Source organism: Propithecus coquereli, unplaced genomic scaffold (genome assembly GCF_000956105.1).
Source record: "Propithecus coquereli isolate 6110/MARCELLA unplaced genomic scaffold, Pcoq_1.0 Scaffold108, whole genome shotgun sequence".
In the NCBI taxonomy this organism is placed as follows: domain Eukaryota; kingdom Metazoa; phylum Chordata; class Mammalia; order Primates; family Indriidae; genus Propithecus; species Propithecus coquereli.
Window position 1 is genome coordinate 2,812,634 of NW_012134747.1, and position 16,607 is coordinate 2,829,240.

The window sequence follows — 16,607 nt, forward strand, 5'->3', positions numbered from 1 at the left end:
TCACAGAATATTTTCATATCAGAACTTTTGTACAAACTACAGCCTTAGAAATAAGATCAGTTAAAGCCTATGGAAAAGTCAACTACTTACATTAAAAGTACAGTGATCCATAGCTTTTAGTTATGTGTGTCTACTGCTTAGGTTGCATTCATTTTCCGAATCATTCTCTGGCACCCTAGACTTGGCCAAAACAATAAACATTAACAACCTCAATGGTGAATATTCAAACCGGTATTTTAAATTACATATGACATTGTTTCTATTTTTTATTTTTATCTCTGCTTTGTCATCTGTAGCTCATTCATTCTAGATTTAGCCATGCTCTTCACGTAAGGACTAAAGAAACATGAACTCTGGGATCATACAAACTTGGATCCTGCCACTTACCTAAAAGAGTGACTGAAAAAATTACTGAAACTTCCCAAGCCTCAGTTTCTTCCCCTCTGGAATGGGTATATGCTGTCTTTGTGCCTTGGCAATAGTATGCAGATTCAGTCCTTCATCAGAAGGAAGTTAATCCTGTACTTGTAGCATATCACCAATATTCTGAAAGCCTAGAGGATAGTGCCAAACGCTTCTTTCCTATTGCTCTTCGGCCAGTTTTAGTCCTTGCAGAGTCTCTCTTCCAGTTCTTCACTTCAAGCTCATCCTGCATCTATAAACATCTCTTCCTTGGTCTACTTCCATCTTTTTTTTCCTTACCCACATCTCGCTAGAGTCTGGTCATTCTTCGTAGTGGAACCTCTAGAAGACAAACTATCTCTCTAATGTGGCTCACTTCACAAAGCATAATCTTGTGCATATTTATGCTCTAAGGCTACTTTCCTTCCAGAAAAAGTTCGGAGAGACACATAGGGCATGAACATGCCAGAGAAACATGCTCTACCAACTTTAGGAATAATAATGGCCTTGTAAGGTTGTTTTGAGAATTAAACAAAATAGTATTTGAGAAATGTTTAGCATGGTGCTTGGCACATGGTAACCATTAAACAAATAGTGACTATGACTGTTGTTGTTATTACACAGCCATTGAGCAGTAGAATCAGTGCTCCTGGGCCTGGTTTACCCAGAGGGACCTTCCCAACCAAGAGAGACAATGTGTGTGTGTGTGTGAGTCACTGCCTAGAGACTAAATGTTGAGTTGTATGCTGAAACTCACTGCTGGCTGACTGGATGGAATAGGTCTCTGTGAAAATAACTGAAAGACCCTCTCCTCATTCCCTTTTAAGAGCCATATTAAAGAGAACGGGCCTTTAAACAGAGTTTCTGTTCTCCAGTGAGAAGTCTTGCAAACGTAGGAGAGGTCCCCAGGTCTTTTTTGCAAAAGCAGTTCTCCAAGAGGTGCTAGCTGGGAGGGTAAAAACTGTGGGTCTGAGTCCTGGCCTGGACATTTACTTGCTACATGATTTTTGAACAAGTCCCTTAATAACTCAGATCCCAAATTCCTCACCTGAAAAGTAAAGGTAATAACACGAACTTTTCAGGATTGTCTGAGCAGTGAGTAAGCGAGGTGTGTCAGCCATGGAGTCCAGTGGTGGTGGTCGGTGTTTCCTTTTTCCGCCCTCCCAGCAAGGTGCTCCTGGTCCAGTGCAGGGTCTCCTCTACTGGCAGTACTTGGTGGCTACACTAGCCTGTGAAATAGGCATGCAGTTATGTGTTCCAAGAATTGTTTATCCATGGTTAGCATTTTCTTACTCAGTTTTGATTGCTCCTCTGACTTCCTCTAGCTTGGCTGTATGCTAAAGAGATTTAAGATAGAGTTGGCTACTGCTAGATGGTTGGTATAATAAACATTTTTGTTGCTACTCAACGGACTGTGTAAGAGAGCTGGCCCCTTTCCAAAGAAAAACTAAAGGAAAACTATTCAATTTACTATGCAGATGCTTCAAAGTGATTTAGAACGGCTAGTCCACAGCCCGACTTTCCAAAGAGAAAGTCATCTTTATGACAAATAAATGACTGACTCATTTATCCGGAAGATAAAGTGATTTGTTCTCTTGTGGATGGGGAATTCAGTTTCCTTATTTACAAAGAACAAGGTGAGAGCTGAAGATGCTTTCTTCCAAATACAAAGCAAATTTGTGGAGGGTGTATTTCACTGAAAGCCAATGTATAAATTACATAAGCAGGGTGAAAAAAAGAATTATGGGGTCTGCAACTGCTTCCCAGGGTACAAAAGGACATTTGATTTTTTTTCTCCCAGCATAATTCAGAAGGAAGTGACACTCCAGGGACCCAAGACTGGGTTTTCTTATAGGGCAAGAAAGACATTTTTCTAGGGGAGGGAAAGGCAACATGAGGGTTTGGGGAAGGTAAGGATGATTTCTGCCATTGAACAATGCTGTATATGAAGCCCAGGGTGCAAGCAGCTCCCTTTGATCATCAAATACCTTTCTGCACACAAATATATCAGTATATAAAACTGGAGGTAGCTTTAGAATTGCTCTGCTGAAGTGGCTTGCAGGTGGCATTTGGATTGGAAGAGCAGCAAGGAGACTTAAATCTGTTTTTTAATAGGTCATGTATTAATCTATGCTTTTTGGAGGTGGATGGTGAGGGGAGATGTCTAAAGTTTTCTCCAGATGTCACCACTGGAGGTAGAAAGACCTTTTCTGTCCAATTGTTCTTCCATGAAGGGAGAAAAGAGATGCCAGAGACACATGATGGTGAAGCTCACTGGGCGTCTTCTGTCTTCCAGGTCAGCAAAGGCAAAGAGGAGGCAGTGACTTCTCCTCTCAGGGTCCACACTAGTCCCTTGACATTTGGTGTTCACATCCCTGGCAGTCAGTATACAGAGATGATTTAGACTTTGCTATACCTCAGGGTCTTTTTGTTATTGTTGCTGTTGCTTGGTAAAATAATTACTGAGGCCTGAAAAAGGTGTGTCCAGCTGTCCTAGTTCTAAAAGAATCTGGAAGTGCCAGTGGAGAGAACAGGGAAGCTGTCAGGCTAAAAGGAGCATTTCATGCTCTGAGAACCAGGTCTTCTGTCAGCAGAAAACTGAGCCGTCAGAGTGTCAGCAAAAACTAATGACAGCAGTGGGAGCCTTGGACTTTGTGCATCTAAAGACTGCAGAAAGTTAAGATTTGGAACCACCTAATTCTTTTACCCTAGTGAAAGGTGAGAAGTCATCTCTCCGTGATATATAGAAGTATTCCAAGTGCAAATTGAAGCACCAAATATGTGAAGTGAGGCTCCGAAACTATGAATGTATTACATTCCTGTATCCATAACTTAGTTTGAACTGTTTCTGAATAGGGGCTGGGAAGAGGATTGCCAGATAAAACACTGAATGCTCAGTTTAATCTGAATTTCAGATAAATAATAAGTACTTCTTAGTATAAGTGTGTCTCGTGCAATATTTGGGACATACTTACATTAAAAATGATTTGTTCTCCATCTGAAATTCAAATTAACCAGGCAAACTACATTATTATTATTACTGGCTAAATTTGGCAACCCTAGATGAGATGTAGGTAATGTGTTGCAAAAGGAGAATAACTTTTAGCCACGTCTCTTCTGCCTCCATTTCTTTGTGTTCTCAGTGTTGGTGAGGAGGGAGAGGGAAGAAAAACCTAGGGACAAATCACCTGTGGTACAAGTTTGGCTTTCAGGAAGAGTGAGTGTGGCCTGGGATTTAATGCAGAGCATAGAGATCCATTTTCTGAGTGGACCACCTAAACTATGTGCAAACCTCATGGTGAGCTTTCTGACTTTTCCATGCTTTTTTGTTTCTGTAATTCCAGAATAAGTACATTCTTGATCCAGGCCTTGGACTAGTTTCAGCTATCATCTCTGTATTGGTAACTCATAAATTTAAATCTTTATTTTGGATTCCTCAAGTGATCACCAGTCTACTCACCACGGATCATCCTTCCAGAAAGGCTGTGTCTGGAGGTCTTCTTAGGATGGATGCTATTTTCACATTAATTATTTAGCAACTTTGTATCTTTGTATTCACAAGAGAATTCTTTTGAAATTACGAAGCCCAGGTTTCAATTTCCTCATCTCCAAATTAGGGGGATTGGATAATGTCTAGGGTCCCTTGCGCATCTAGCATCCTATGATACTATGATGGTGGTTTATATCTGGTGTTTAGAGCATTAGTCAGCTGTAGATTTTGTCTGTCTCTTTTGCATACACCTACATATCTGCCATCCTCATCCCATCTACAAAGAAAAGATCAGCCCTGTTTGCCTCAATTTTCCAAGATCAAGGTTTTGGAAAATTTCCTGCCCACTCTAACAACCATATATCCAGATAAAAGCCCTTCTAGGTTCACTTTCTGTTGGTTCAGAAATGCTGAATCTTCAGAGGTTCCTTAGCAAAGGGTTCCCTACTTACCCCCTTATGGGTTGATGATAGGATTGCTTTCTGTTTGTTTGGACCTGGCTGAAAAAGCCATGGTCAACAGCACAACTTTGTGTTCTGTGCCCACAATATGTATGTGAACAGATGCTCTCATTAAACAAATATTTATGTTGTGCTCATTTGGACCCAGACACTGGGCAGGATAATTCTTCACTGGTTTGGAGCTTCAGTATATACATTCAGTCTGTGAGGGCTGTGCCTGTGCTTTTTAAATATGGGAAGAGTTCAAAGCAATTGTGTGCTGGAATTGGCTCACAGTAGCCCACAAAACCTGACTGTTAAATTATTAGGAATTTTGAGAGCTAATTGTTAAATGCAACCTTTATTAAAAATTAAATCATATAAACTTACAACGTGTAAGTTATCCTAAAAACAAAGGTAATAAAATATTAAAAACATATTACTTCCTAATTATTTTCTCTGTATCTCCTAATGATTATACTCCATAGATTTATGCTCTTGTTGTTAGTTGCATCTGTTGTGTCTGTATGGTGTGAACACTATATAATGCCGTGTTACAGCCTGTCTCTTCCCAACCACACTTTAGTAGCTTGAAATAGGCCACGATGGGAGTATTTACACCACAGAAATCAGCAAATGCTACTAAGCAGTCCTTCATTTATTGTTTTCTTGATATCTGGACTTAAGAAATTACTGGAGAAAATGTTAGTAATGCAGATTAAACTTAAAAGTGTGCAGCATATCATGTCTGTAGCTCTTACATTGTGAATAGCACAAAATTTGAGGAAATATGTTTTGAAAACTATTATCTCAACAAAAAAGTCACTCATCATTGATGAACAAGTCAAGTTCCAACATGTCTTCCTTTTTTCCCTTTTATCTTACTCTTTAACGTAATAAAACTATCAACCAGCATTCACATAGGAACTATAATACATTACATGTGCTCTTCAATTGTAGACACGGGTTGGCTGTGAATACAAGTTAATACTATAAATTGATACAAAAATCAATGAAAGCATTCTGGGAGAACCAATCGACTATACAGAATGGAAAATAGAAAGTATTGGATATTTTTATTATTTGTAAATTGTGGGGTATACATTCTTCATATAAGTAAAATTTATAATAAACTTATATACGTATAAATATACACATAACTTTTTCCCAGAAAGTCAGTTACTGACATTTTCCAACACACCACTGACTCAAATACCTGCTTCCTTCCTAGCAGAGGCCCTCTGGTTGGCTCGTTTGCTGGGGCTGATGTCGTCCTCCACTGAGGCCGTGACTCCTGATTTGAAACTGTGCTCCAGAAAACTCTTAAAACTCTCTTTTTTGGTAATCCTCACTGCGGATGGCCCTGCTTCATTTCACTATATCTTCTTGTCCTAATTCCCACTGTGTTTGGGCCATTGGACCTGGGTTTTGATGTACTATTTAGAGGAGAGCTATCATTTTCTTCATCTCATGTTTTCATGAGGAAAGTTTTGCTAAAATAAACCCCCGACCAACCTCTGTCCCCTTCTTATTTCACTTACCAGGTTGATGATTTGGGAAGAGGAACTGAGTTTGCTTGCTTCAACCTGGGCCTAGAGGATATACTTAAATTCTTTGTTCATCTGTGTGGCAAACTTCCAGGAACCAACCCTGTCTGCCAGGGAGAAGCCTGCAGTTTTGGGATGTAAATTTAATTTGAGGGTAGGGTGTAAGAAGCTCCATGTGTCCCCATAACTAAACATACTATATGTAGTTTGTAAAGATGACATTCTGATCTCTGATTGTCATCTTCATTTTATTTTTTAATGGGCTTAAAACTCAGGAGGGAAAGTTATTTATTGGGCCTCTAAAACTCTACATGCTTTGACACCAAGGGTCTTAAAGATGAGGCGGGTCATCCCTAGTTACAGCTGTCCATCCATCCCCCATCGATCCCCCACAATCTGGTCCTCAGCTGTTTCGGTCCACTCAACTCCTGGTAATTTGACCTTCTAATCAAATCTGGTGGTATTTAATTTGTCTTCATATCTCTGATCTTCATGGCCCTGGTGATAATCCTACTTTAAATACTCTCTTCATTTGATGTCTTTTACTCTGATGTGTCTGGTTTTCTTTTGACTTTGGAGTCATGTAGACCTGAGTTTGAATCCTGGCTCTATCATTTACTAGCTAAATGACCCAGAATTTACATTTTCTCAGCCTTTGGTCTTAAATCTATGAAATGGGGATAATTATAGGATCAACCTCACAGGGTTGTTTGAAAATTAAGCAAGCTAAATCATGTAATGAGTTAACATAGTTCCTCACATAGTAAATCCTCAAAAAAAATGGTAGCTATTTTTTTCCCTTCTTCTTCTCTCCTGCCTGTTAGGATTTCTGAAGCTGTAAGCCATGATCCTCTACCTTTTCCATTTATACCCATTTAGAGGAATACTGAGCCTCATAGTTTTAACCAGCACACACCCTCTAAGTGCACAAATCTCTCCATCTTCACCTTCTCCTTGGAGCATCTGTATGTACATTTTTGACTGACACTAAGACATTATAGATGAAATGTCCACCTCCTCATTCTCTGCCCATTCCCAAATTAGTAGCCCCTCCAAGTTCCTCATTTCTATCAGTGGAACCCTTATTTGTCCTTGATGTCTCTCTTCAAAGTTGTATTCTTTTCTCCCCATGTCTGATTAGCATCACGCCTTACTATTCCTTCTCACAGCTGCTGGTGCCTTCGTTCCCAGGACTGGCGCCGGCACTCGCTGAGAAGCAGCTGGTGTGCTCCCCTTCAGCCTCCTCACTGCTCTGTGCCCTTGATGTGCTCGGTTTCTCCTTTGCGCTTTTGCTCATGGTGCTCAAGGGACACTTGATGATCTTCAAGTTAGTCTTTTATTATTTACTGACTTATATTGCTCTCTAATTCTTTGAAATATCTATGTCTTTTCTCTTCAAACTAGGTTATAAACTCCTTGAAGACAAAACACAGGTCATAAACTTCTCAGAATTACTGTCATTGTACTAAACACAATGCTCAGTAAAGGCTTCCTAATGGAGTGCGTTGATTGAATACAACCCCTTCTGTTAAGAGTATATAATGGCCCCATGTTGCATGTCAAGTCAATCCCAAGCTCTTCGCACTGGTGTTGCAGGTGCACTGCCAGCCGCCTCCTTCTTACCTGCTCTTACCTTTAGCTCTTTCCTGACACGGGCCCTCCATTCAGGTTGACCTCTTTACAACACACACACACACACACACACACACACACACGCACACACTCACACATAACTTACTTAGCTGGTTATTAAGATGATAATCTTTCTGTCTCTGTTTTACCCGAGACCCTAAGACTTAATACCCTGCATGGAAAAATGCAATGCCAGACCACCTATGAAGAACTAGTAAAGTAAGTAGAGAAAATCAGTTTTGTGATCTTTTGCTCAGGTAGATTGAGGTCAAGTTAGCCTGGGAAATCAGGAAGAAAATTTTTTTGGAGAAAGTTGTTTAAGTGCAGAGGCATGCCTCCCTTCTAATGGGGGCTTCGTCCTCATTTCACATCCAGTGAGAGAAACTTTAAGAGGACTCCGCAGAGGGCTTGATTTACGTCCTCTGAAGTTTCAAGGGAAAAATGGGACTGATTTGGAACTTATGATGAGAAAATTTAAAGGAGCAGGTCTGTGGCTGGAGCTGCTTGTGTGGTGTCAAAGGAAAGAAAGGTTATCAAACTGGGAGTCATGAGTGCTTTTCATTGATGATGGGACAGAGATACATGTTCCCATGGGCCGTTTGTGGGTCACATTGGAGAGCCACCTGGGTCAGTTTTAAATGAAAATAGGCCACACCCAAAGGATTTTCTGAAATAGGGCGATCTTGGCAGAAAGAAGGTGGAGGTGTTCTGGTGGACACAGAAGAAGGGGTGAGGGTTGTAAGAGACCAGTCTGAAGAGGAGCATTGCCCATATCAAGAAAGTTGGGTGTTCCAAATTGGAGGAACAAATGGGGTTGCAAATGGGGTTGCTCAAGTTGCCCACATTTCTGCCAGGCTGACTACAAATTTGGGGGTGCTCACAACTCCCTCCCAGATAATTTGTTAGAGTGACTTGTGGAACTCAAGAAAGCATTTCACTTACTGGCCCTGGTTTACTGGTTTATAATAAAGGATGCATACGACTCGGGAACAGTCAAATGGAAGAGAAGCATGGGACAAGTTCTCAGAGGGGGTGGCACAGAGTTGTCATGCCCCCTCCATGCACACCACCTTCCCAGCACTTTGACATGTTCACCAACTCAGAAGACCCCCAAATCCCATTGTTTAGGGTTTTTTATGTCATTACTTTGGCATGGTAGATTAAATCGTTGGCCACTGGTGATTGAACTCAATCTCCAGTTCCTCTCCCCTCCCTGGAGGTGGGAATGATGCTGCTGGAAGTTCCAATCCTTAACCAGGGCTTGGTCTTTCTGGTTGAAAGGGGCTTGTTAAGAATAACCAAAGACGCTCTTATCACTCAGGATATTCCTCAGGTTTTAGTACCTCGGTACCAGGAACTGGGGACAAAGACCAAATACATATTTCCTATCATCCCAAACTCACAATACCTGCTTTCCCGCTGCAGGCTTCCAGCTTGAAGCAGGCCTACAGGAAAGGAGAATCTTTTGCTTTAAATAAACTTGGAGTTTCAACTATTCAGTTAAAATGAACATTTTTATTATTGAAATAATGTCGTTCTTGTAGCCAGAATGACTGGAGGACTTTTTATTATTAAAAATGACCTAGAAACAGGTATGAGTCCTGCCTGCCATATTATACCAGCAGTGGAGAGGAAGGGACCTAAGGAGCAGGTTTATGTGGACAGGAGAAAGGGAAGGAAAATGTTATTGTTCCCCTCGAAGTACCTCTCTTTCAGCATTATTGTTACGTTTTCTGATGCGGAGAGGTGCATGAGTGCACATATGCACCTAGGAACTAAGTCGAACTCATCTCCTCCCTGACTAGCCCCAACTCACACAGCTCTCCCTCTTGGAATTTCTAGTTTCTATTTTTAAAACCATATAATCTAACACTTAAATATACAAACCAACCATTCATCTCTATTGGTCTTATTTCATGTGTGTGTTTTTGCCTCTTATTGTTATGCTAAGCCTTTCACGAGATACCAGTGTGTTTTATTTTTCGCTATTTCTTATATATTCTCACACTTGTACCCTAATAAAAACTGCTTGATTAATCAATCAGATAGGTTCGAACTTCACGACGACATCAAAAGTTGGTTAAGTGTATAAACATCCAGTTTGGTCTGAAATCTAAAGCTAAATCTTTCTGTCTCCTGAGGGAAATGCCGGCCACCTTGACTGAGCTTGCCAGTATTTTGGGTTAGACAATGAACTGTTGAACAGAGAGTGCTGGTGAAATAACAAAATTTATGTCATCTTTTATTTGTTGGTGAAAGTTAAAATACCAGCGGGTGTGGCTTGGTGCGTGATCCAGTCCTCTTCAGGCATTGGACTGGGAAGATATCTGCAGTCAACTTGCATGTTACTCTGTAGAGCTGGAAGAGTCTCCTAGGCAGCTGGAAGTGTATTCTGTGGCCAGCCTCTCTCTAAATTGCTTTAGTTATGGACAGAGAAGGCAACTCTTCAAGTTTCCACCTTCTTTGTCTATGCCTCTTTTTTTCTTGCTCCTGGAAGGTGACGGAAGTTGGTCTGATTTTATTAATCTGCCCATCTACCATGGTGACAGCATGTTTGAATACTCAAAGGCATGAGACTTCTCAAAAACATTCTAGAGTTCCAGGGACAGTAATAGGTTGATGAATCCTTGATGTCTCTGTGAGCCGAATGAATGAACCATATGCATGCGTTGAACCGATGAAACTTTCTGCTTCCTTTACAGGTGATTCAAGCCTGCCATTCCTACCCTAAAGCAATCGAAGTTGTAGTCAATGCCTACGAACACATCAGGTGGAACGTAAAGTGGAGAAGAGCTATCCCAGATGATGACTTGGAGGTAAATAATCAATTCGCTTCCTATGGTTTTCCCTGTCAGGTATTCCCAGACCACAACAGAAGTGCAGAAAATTCTACTTTAAAAATTTGTTTTGAGAATGCTTTTAAAGCCTACTCAAATGCAATGAGACAAAGAGTTACAAAATGCAGGTGCAAGAGTAAATAGCTCCATCAAGAACATGGCATTAGGTGTAACCATAATGTTTGTACCCTCATAATAACCTGAAATAAAAAAAAAATTGAAAAAAACAAAACAAAACAAAACATGGCATTAGGAAATGTTTTGGGGAATTTCTCTATTTGAGGGAAAGTTGAATAAGTATATAAAGATGGCAACTTTACTTTCTTTCCATCAATTTAGATGAATTAAATGATAATATCTGGTATTGCTCATAGAGCATTTTTACTAGCAGATGAAAGTGTTTTCTGTGGATTATTTCATTCACTTTTAAATACCTTGAAGTGATTATTAGACAGGAAACAATATTAAAAACCCTGTCTTGGGTCATTCAGAAAGCCATTGGCAGAGGCAAGTCCTCACTTGTGGACTTACGGACTTTGCTGCCTTTGTAAACCAGTCCTTCCCGCTGAGCACCCTGTTTTTGGTTTTAGAAGTCAAAGGCTATGTCCACCCCATGGAGAGGTATAAGGCAGAGTGCGAAGTTCACTGGGCTTGCAGTTCCCTGCCTTAGGTGCAGTCTTATTCTGCTACTTATTAGCTACATTAACCTTTAAAAGTTGCTTAACCTGACTGAGCTTCATTAATCCTCCACTTCCATTAAATATCTGAATATATGGGTCACTCCAGGCACATAAAGGGCATACAATAATATTTATACTAATTTAAAATTGTTATTTTGACTCGTGCAGGCAGTTCACACAAGTATATTTTATCTCATTTCCTGGGTTCTGAGTTATAGAGTGTTATTTCCCCCCTTCTCTTCTCTCTCCTTGTATACCAGCTCCTCACCACCCCCATTTCAATTTCCTGTATAATTTTGTCTCCCATCGGAGACCCTAGAAAGCTGCCATTATGTGTAGGGTAGGGGCTAAATGCATCATTGTTGATTTTTATTGACGTAAACTGTGGGACCTTTCTAATTTTAACCTGTCTTGCCTTCCTTTTCAGAAATACTGGGATTTTTACCACTCTCTCTTCACTGTGTGCTGCAACTCTCCAAGGACTCTCATGCATTTATCGAGATGTGCCATTAGAAAAACGTTACACAACAGATGCCACAGAGCAATTCCTTTGCTTTCTCTCCCATTGTCATTGAAAAAGTACTTGCTTTTAGAGCCAGAGGGAATCATTTATTAAGCCTTATGAGACAGCAGTTCCCAATCCTAGATATTTAAGTGGACTCGCTGGGTAGACACAGTTTGCATAAATAAAATGGTACTTGGGTTGATTATAACACTTCAGGGATTTCAAAACACTTTACAAACACTCTGTCATTAATCCTAGGATAGCATGGTGAGTGGAAATAAACAAGGAATAAAGTTAAGGAATTTTCAAAGACAAGAGTGTACCCAGAAGGAACTGTGATATAACAGTGATAACTAATATGTATAGCGCTCTTTAGGTACCTGATACATTTTTATAAAACTTTTCAAATATTAATCAATCTCATCGGAAATGGGACCCAGGTTTTCTCACAATCAATCTCCTTCTCTACCATCCCAGTAGTAAGTTTACATTACCGTTCAGTTCCCAATAGAGCAGACTTTGTGATTGGCCTCAAACTTGGTGTCTTCCCCCCATTACCACTTAGCAGTAATTACTGTCGTTGCTTGTTTTGCAAACTCCTATTCCCCAAACCAACGCACTCAACTTATTTTACTGAAGAAAGCACATGAGCGTAGTCAAAACAAGGAGATCTTTGAGTCAAATTAGAAATGAAAGAGGAAGACCAGTCCACTTAATAGTCAAGGTTGGACATGTTAACACACATCGTTGAGCCAGAGAGTGGAGGTGACAGTGAGTCCCATGTGACTGCTGCCCTCCGAGATCTCACCATTTCGCAAAGGATCCAGACATACAGGCGGGACACTGCAATAGAAAGTGCCAGGGCAAGAGTACAGGTGCAGACTCATTTTTAGTGCTTGCATTTCAAAGTTGTGTTTCTGACATGAAGTGTGATTTTTCTTTTAAGAATGAGGATAAACAATGAAGGGATTGGGTAAAAAAAAAAGTAGAAGGATCTCCTGCTCTTGTTAGGGTAAATGTATTTATTTTAAGGTTCTCTGAACATCTAGACACTGTTGCATTTTAGTATGGTTTCCTGTTTAGTGCTTTCCAAAAATATTGCACACTCAATGGCTCCCACCTATACGGCAAGGGAGTTTAGGAAAATGGGAGAAAGAAAGTGTGTGAAGAGAAAGACTTAGTGGATTACTTTGGTCTTTTTGTGTAGTGCACCAACATTTCAGAGTGTTTTAACTAAAAGTTAAGGAGCACTTTGCTAGTGCTGGCTGGCTACAGAAAGTAAACAGAAAGGCTCTTTGAAAATGGTAAAAGTTTGAAGAACTTGGAAAGATGAGTGTGTTAATCAGGCTTGCTAGTTAGTGGCTTGCAGAAAGAGAAAGGTAGGTGATTAACCCCTGGGCTTTATGGTTTATGAGGCCAAATTTGCTTCACTTTTTTTGTTCTTGCTAATCACTTTTAGATAAGCTGCCCCTTAGCATGGCTTTTTAGAGGTTAAAGCAGAAGTAATTAAGTGCACAAATCTATTTGCTAGTTGTGAGCAGATTTCCTTTACTTGTGTGGTCCTCCACCATATTTAACTTTGGATGCTTCTGTGTTGAATAGAGATGATGTTACATATTCCACTAGGCTATCACCTGGACTATGCTTCTAAACTGTGATGCTCTTACTCCTAGTGCTGTGTAGGAAAAATCATAGGTAGATACAATAATTTTTTTGAAGTATTGGTTTTACTCAGATCTATTTTTGGGGAAATACTCTGTGCTAAAACAAGATCTATATCATGGAACTGAAATGCTGAATTTGTATGCATAACATATAAAGCTCAATCCTTCAAAAAATGGCTCGCTTGTAGTGAGTGGTATGAGAACGCACCCTAGAACACCTGCAGGATTGCTTGCTGTCTTACCCCTTCAGGAGTATTCTGTCAGAAAAGTCTGTGATACATTCATTGACTTGGGGCAAGTACAGCTAACTGAGGCTGACGACAAAGGCAGACGATGTTCCTCGCAAGGGAAAGTTAAAAACTTTTCTGAATCGGCTTACTTGTGCTTAAACATTTGTGTTAACCTAGCATAGGATACATGGCTACTTGTTTTGAATTGTGTATTTGTGGATTTAAAGTGATTTTTCCTCCACATTCGACTTGAATTTGGAAAACTTAAATAAAGCTCTTCTGTTCCCTTTCGTCTTTGTGAGTTATTCTTCTCTGTAACCCAACTTTGACTTTCAAGCAATCGCACTGAAGAACTCTACACGTGTCGTTGCTTTCTTCAACATTTAGAAAGAAAACAAGAATGAGGAATTGTGCCTACAAATAAATAATGTTTTCAAAAGAAAGTAAAGGGGAAATGTGGCCGAAACACAAATACAATGCAGGAAATTTCTATAGGAACAAGAGTGTTTTAATAATAATAGAGAAATTGTATGGAATCATTCTCTTCCACCTCTCACCCTCTCTGTCATCCTGGGGTTTTTCATTTCCCTTCATTCTCACTGTCCACTAAACCCTGGGCCAAGCTGTAGAGGAAATTGTATCCTCATGATGCCTTTGTTACTTTCTGGGAGGACTTTTTGTAAATAGACATCTACTGTCTTGAAGAAAAAAACAATTTCTCTTCTGTAAGTTACATGAGAGGAAGAATATTTGGTAAGAGGGAGAGACCACCTATCTACTTTTCTCTCCTTCTTAGGAACTAGACACACTTGTGCTCTATTTTCTAATCATCGAGTGTTACATCTCTACTTTGTCCTTTCATTCTGAACTCAGTGGGTCCTGATAGAAACACAGTAGTTGAACGATGATTGTAAGGATGAGAAAAGTAACAGACAATTTGCAGTGGGTTATCAATGTTGGAAAAGACAGCTGAGCCTTATATTTTTATTACTCATCTGATTTCGAAGAACTCACAAATTTCTGCTTTCAAAAGTTGGTCTGCTTTCAAAACTTTTAAAAAAGAATCCAACTATTCACCCATTTTCTTTGAAATGCAAGCACCGTAGTTAGAGTCTGGAAGGAATGCATCACTTTCTCCAGGAGGATAAGCAGATGCACTACAGTTAGATGCTCAGAGGTTTGGCTCTGGTGTTTCTCTGTCTGTGTTCATATCCTAGCTCCCCCCTTTATTTACTCATAATCTAGGAAAAATGACACACCTTCTCCATGCCTCAGTGTCCTCATTTGTAAAATAGGAATAATAATGGTACCTATCTCACAGGACTTTTATAGGATTGTTTTGAGGGTTACCTTAAAGCACACAGAACAAACCATGACACTCAGGAAGCATTTTATTATCATTATTATTTTCCTTATTATTGTCCTAATCATTATAATTTAGGGATAGCTTTCTACCAGTGGGGTCATATATCCTTAGAGTGAAGCTATTGCTGTAGGTGACACATGGCAGATTTCTGTTCACTTTGGGAACTACAGGGTGAGTTCCTACTATGTGCTAGGCACTTTGATGACAGTGGGAAATCAAGGGGAGACGGAGACCAACCAGGTCCCTGACCTTTTAGGGCTTTTTTGAGGTGGAAAGAGGGAATGGAAATGACATTGATGTGGAGGATTAGCAAACAAGCAAATTGATTCATTTTTGACAGCTTGTCTTTCTGTAAGTAGATTTATCAAAGATACGAAGACTTCTTTCATTATCTTGTGAAGGCTGTGGGGGGTTACTTGAAAGCTTATCATGTGGACAGAGTTGGTTGCTTAGCTGTTTCCATCTTCAATAAGGGAAAGAGTAGGAGGAGATTAACTTTGTAGCAGGAATATAGATTGGCAATGAGATTTCTAGCAGTGAGGGAGGGTTGGAGAATTTCCTTCATTTATTCTTTCACTTGTAGGAATTTGTTCAGTATTAGCGCATACGCAGTCTGTGCCAAATGTAGAAGAAGAAGGGGAGTGTTGTTACCAAGTTATTATAAAAAGATTCACTTTTATTAGCTCCAGGTTTTTGTTTGTTGTTACTTAGAAATAAGAATAAAAAGTATGCTGTTTTTTTAAAATTTTAATAGACACTATCTAACTGAGCTATTTTTCTGATGGCCTGACATAAAATGGGTGATTAGAAATAATTGTCAATGCCTTTGGACTCTAGGATGAGAAAAAAATAAAAAAGAAATAATTTTCAAAAGCCATATTTCAGTGATAAATTGCCTTATTTGTATATTCGGTCATATTTGCCACCAATGAGAAACAATGCATGAAATACACAAAAACATCCCCCAAACAGTTGCTTTTCGTTTTCCTTTTTTTTTAAGCAACACTAAATGATTTAAGAGTGCTTGAATTTCATCTTTACTAATTGTTTTTCTCAGATAAAGGTTTGTCTCAGCGATGTTGGATAACGATTACGCAAATACATGCTAATCTAGCTAGGGAAATAAAATAGCCAGCTTGTATTTTCTAAATTAAGGACACTCCTGGATTAGTTTTTAGTGTTTATCAAGCAGGGAAGAATTAACACAACAGAACTATCGTTGCAGCGGATGGGAGGCGATCTGAGATCTAGAAGGTAGAAATCGGAAGCCTTCTCAAGATCCAGGAGTCCAGATACTGTCTACTCAGAGCCACCGGGGAAAACACTCACTACCTGCCCTGTTCCAGATTTGGTGCAAACTGAGAGTCAGTATTTGATTCGTATTTGGTTGACAAGGGGTGGGAACCAATGGAGATTACAATCGATTCAGTTCAGGAAGCAAGACATGCAAACTGAGCTGCCCGTTCTCTGAAAACCCATCCCCATCCTCCCCGCTCTGGGTCTTGGCAGGATGACTTCCGCACACTGCATCTACTGCACCCTTCAGTCCAGGGGAAGACCAGCAGGAGATCTGGGTCCCTTTCTGGCCCGCTGCCTGCTGGGCCTCTTCTTGCTGGTGGCTGAATTCCTCTACCAGGGCCACACCTCCTCTCAGGAGCCCGTCTCCTAAGCTACTGTTCCCCCTGGGTTACAGTACCTGCTGCATGCTCTTGCTCCTCAGCCCTAGGGATAGTTAAGGATTTCATTTAGTTGCCTTTGTCCCTCATCTTTTCTTGCTGGCTTCCTCTGTACTACCTACACTTCTGTAAGTAGTC

General features: G+C 40.1%; 1 protein-coding gene across 1 annotated transcript in view; it reads left to right on the plus strand.

Moving 5' to 3' along the window:
- Nucleotides 1–12,123, plus strand: part of ASB4 (ankyrin repeat and SOCS box containing 4) — a 76,900-nt gene extending 64,777 nt beyond the window's left edge. Inside the window, exons 4-5 of the mRNA XM_012647682.1 lie at nt 10,214–10,327; nt 11,456–12,123. Of these exons, the coding sequence (XP_012503136.1) occupies nt 10,214–10,327; nt 11,456–11,644 (303 nt within the window). The 3' untranslated portion in view covers nt 11,645–12,123. The remainder of the gene's footprint in view (nt 1–10,213; nt 10,328–11,455) is intronic.
- Nucleotides 12,124–16,607: the final 4,484 nt, after the last annotated feature.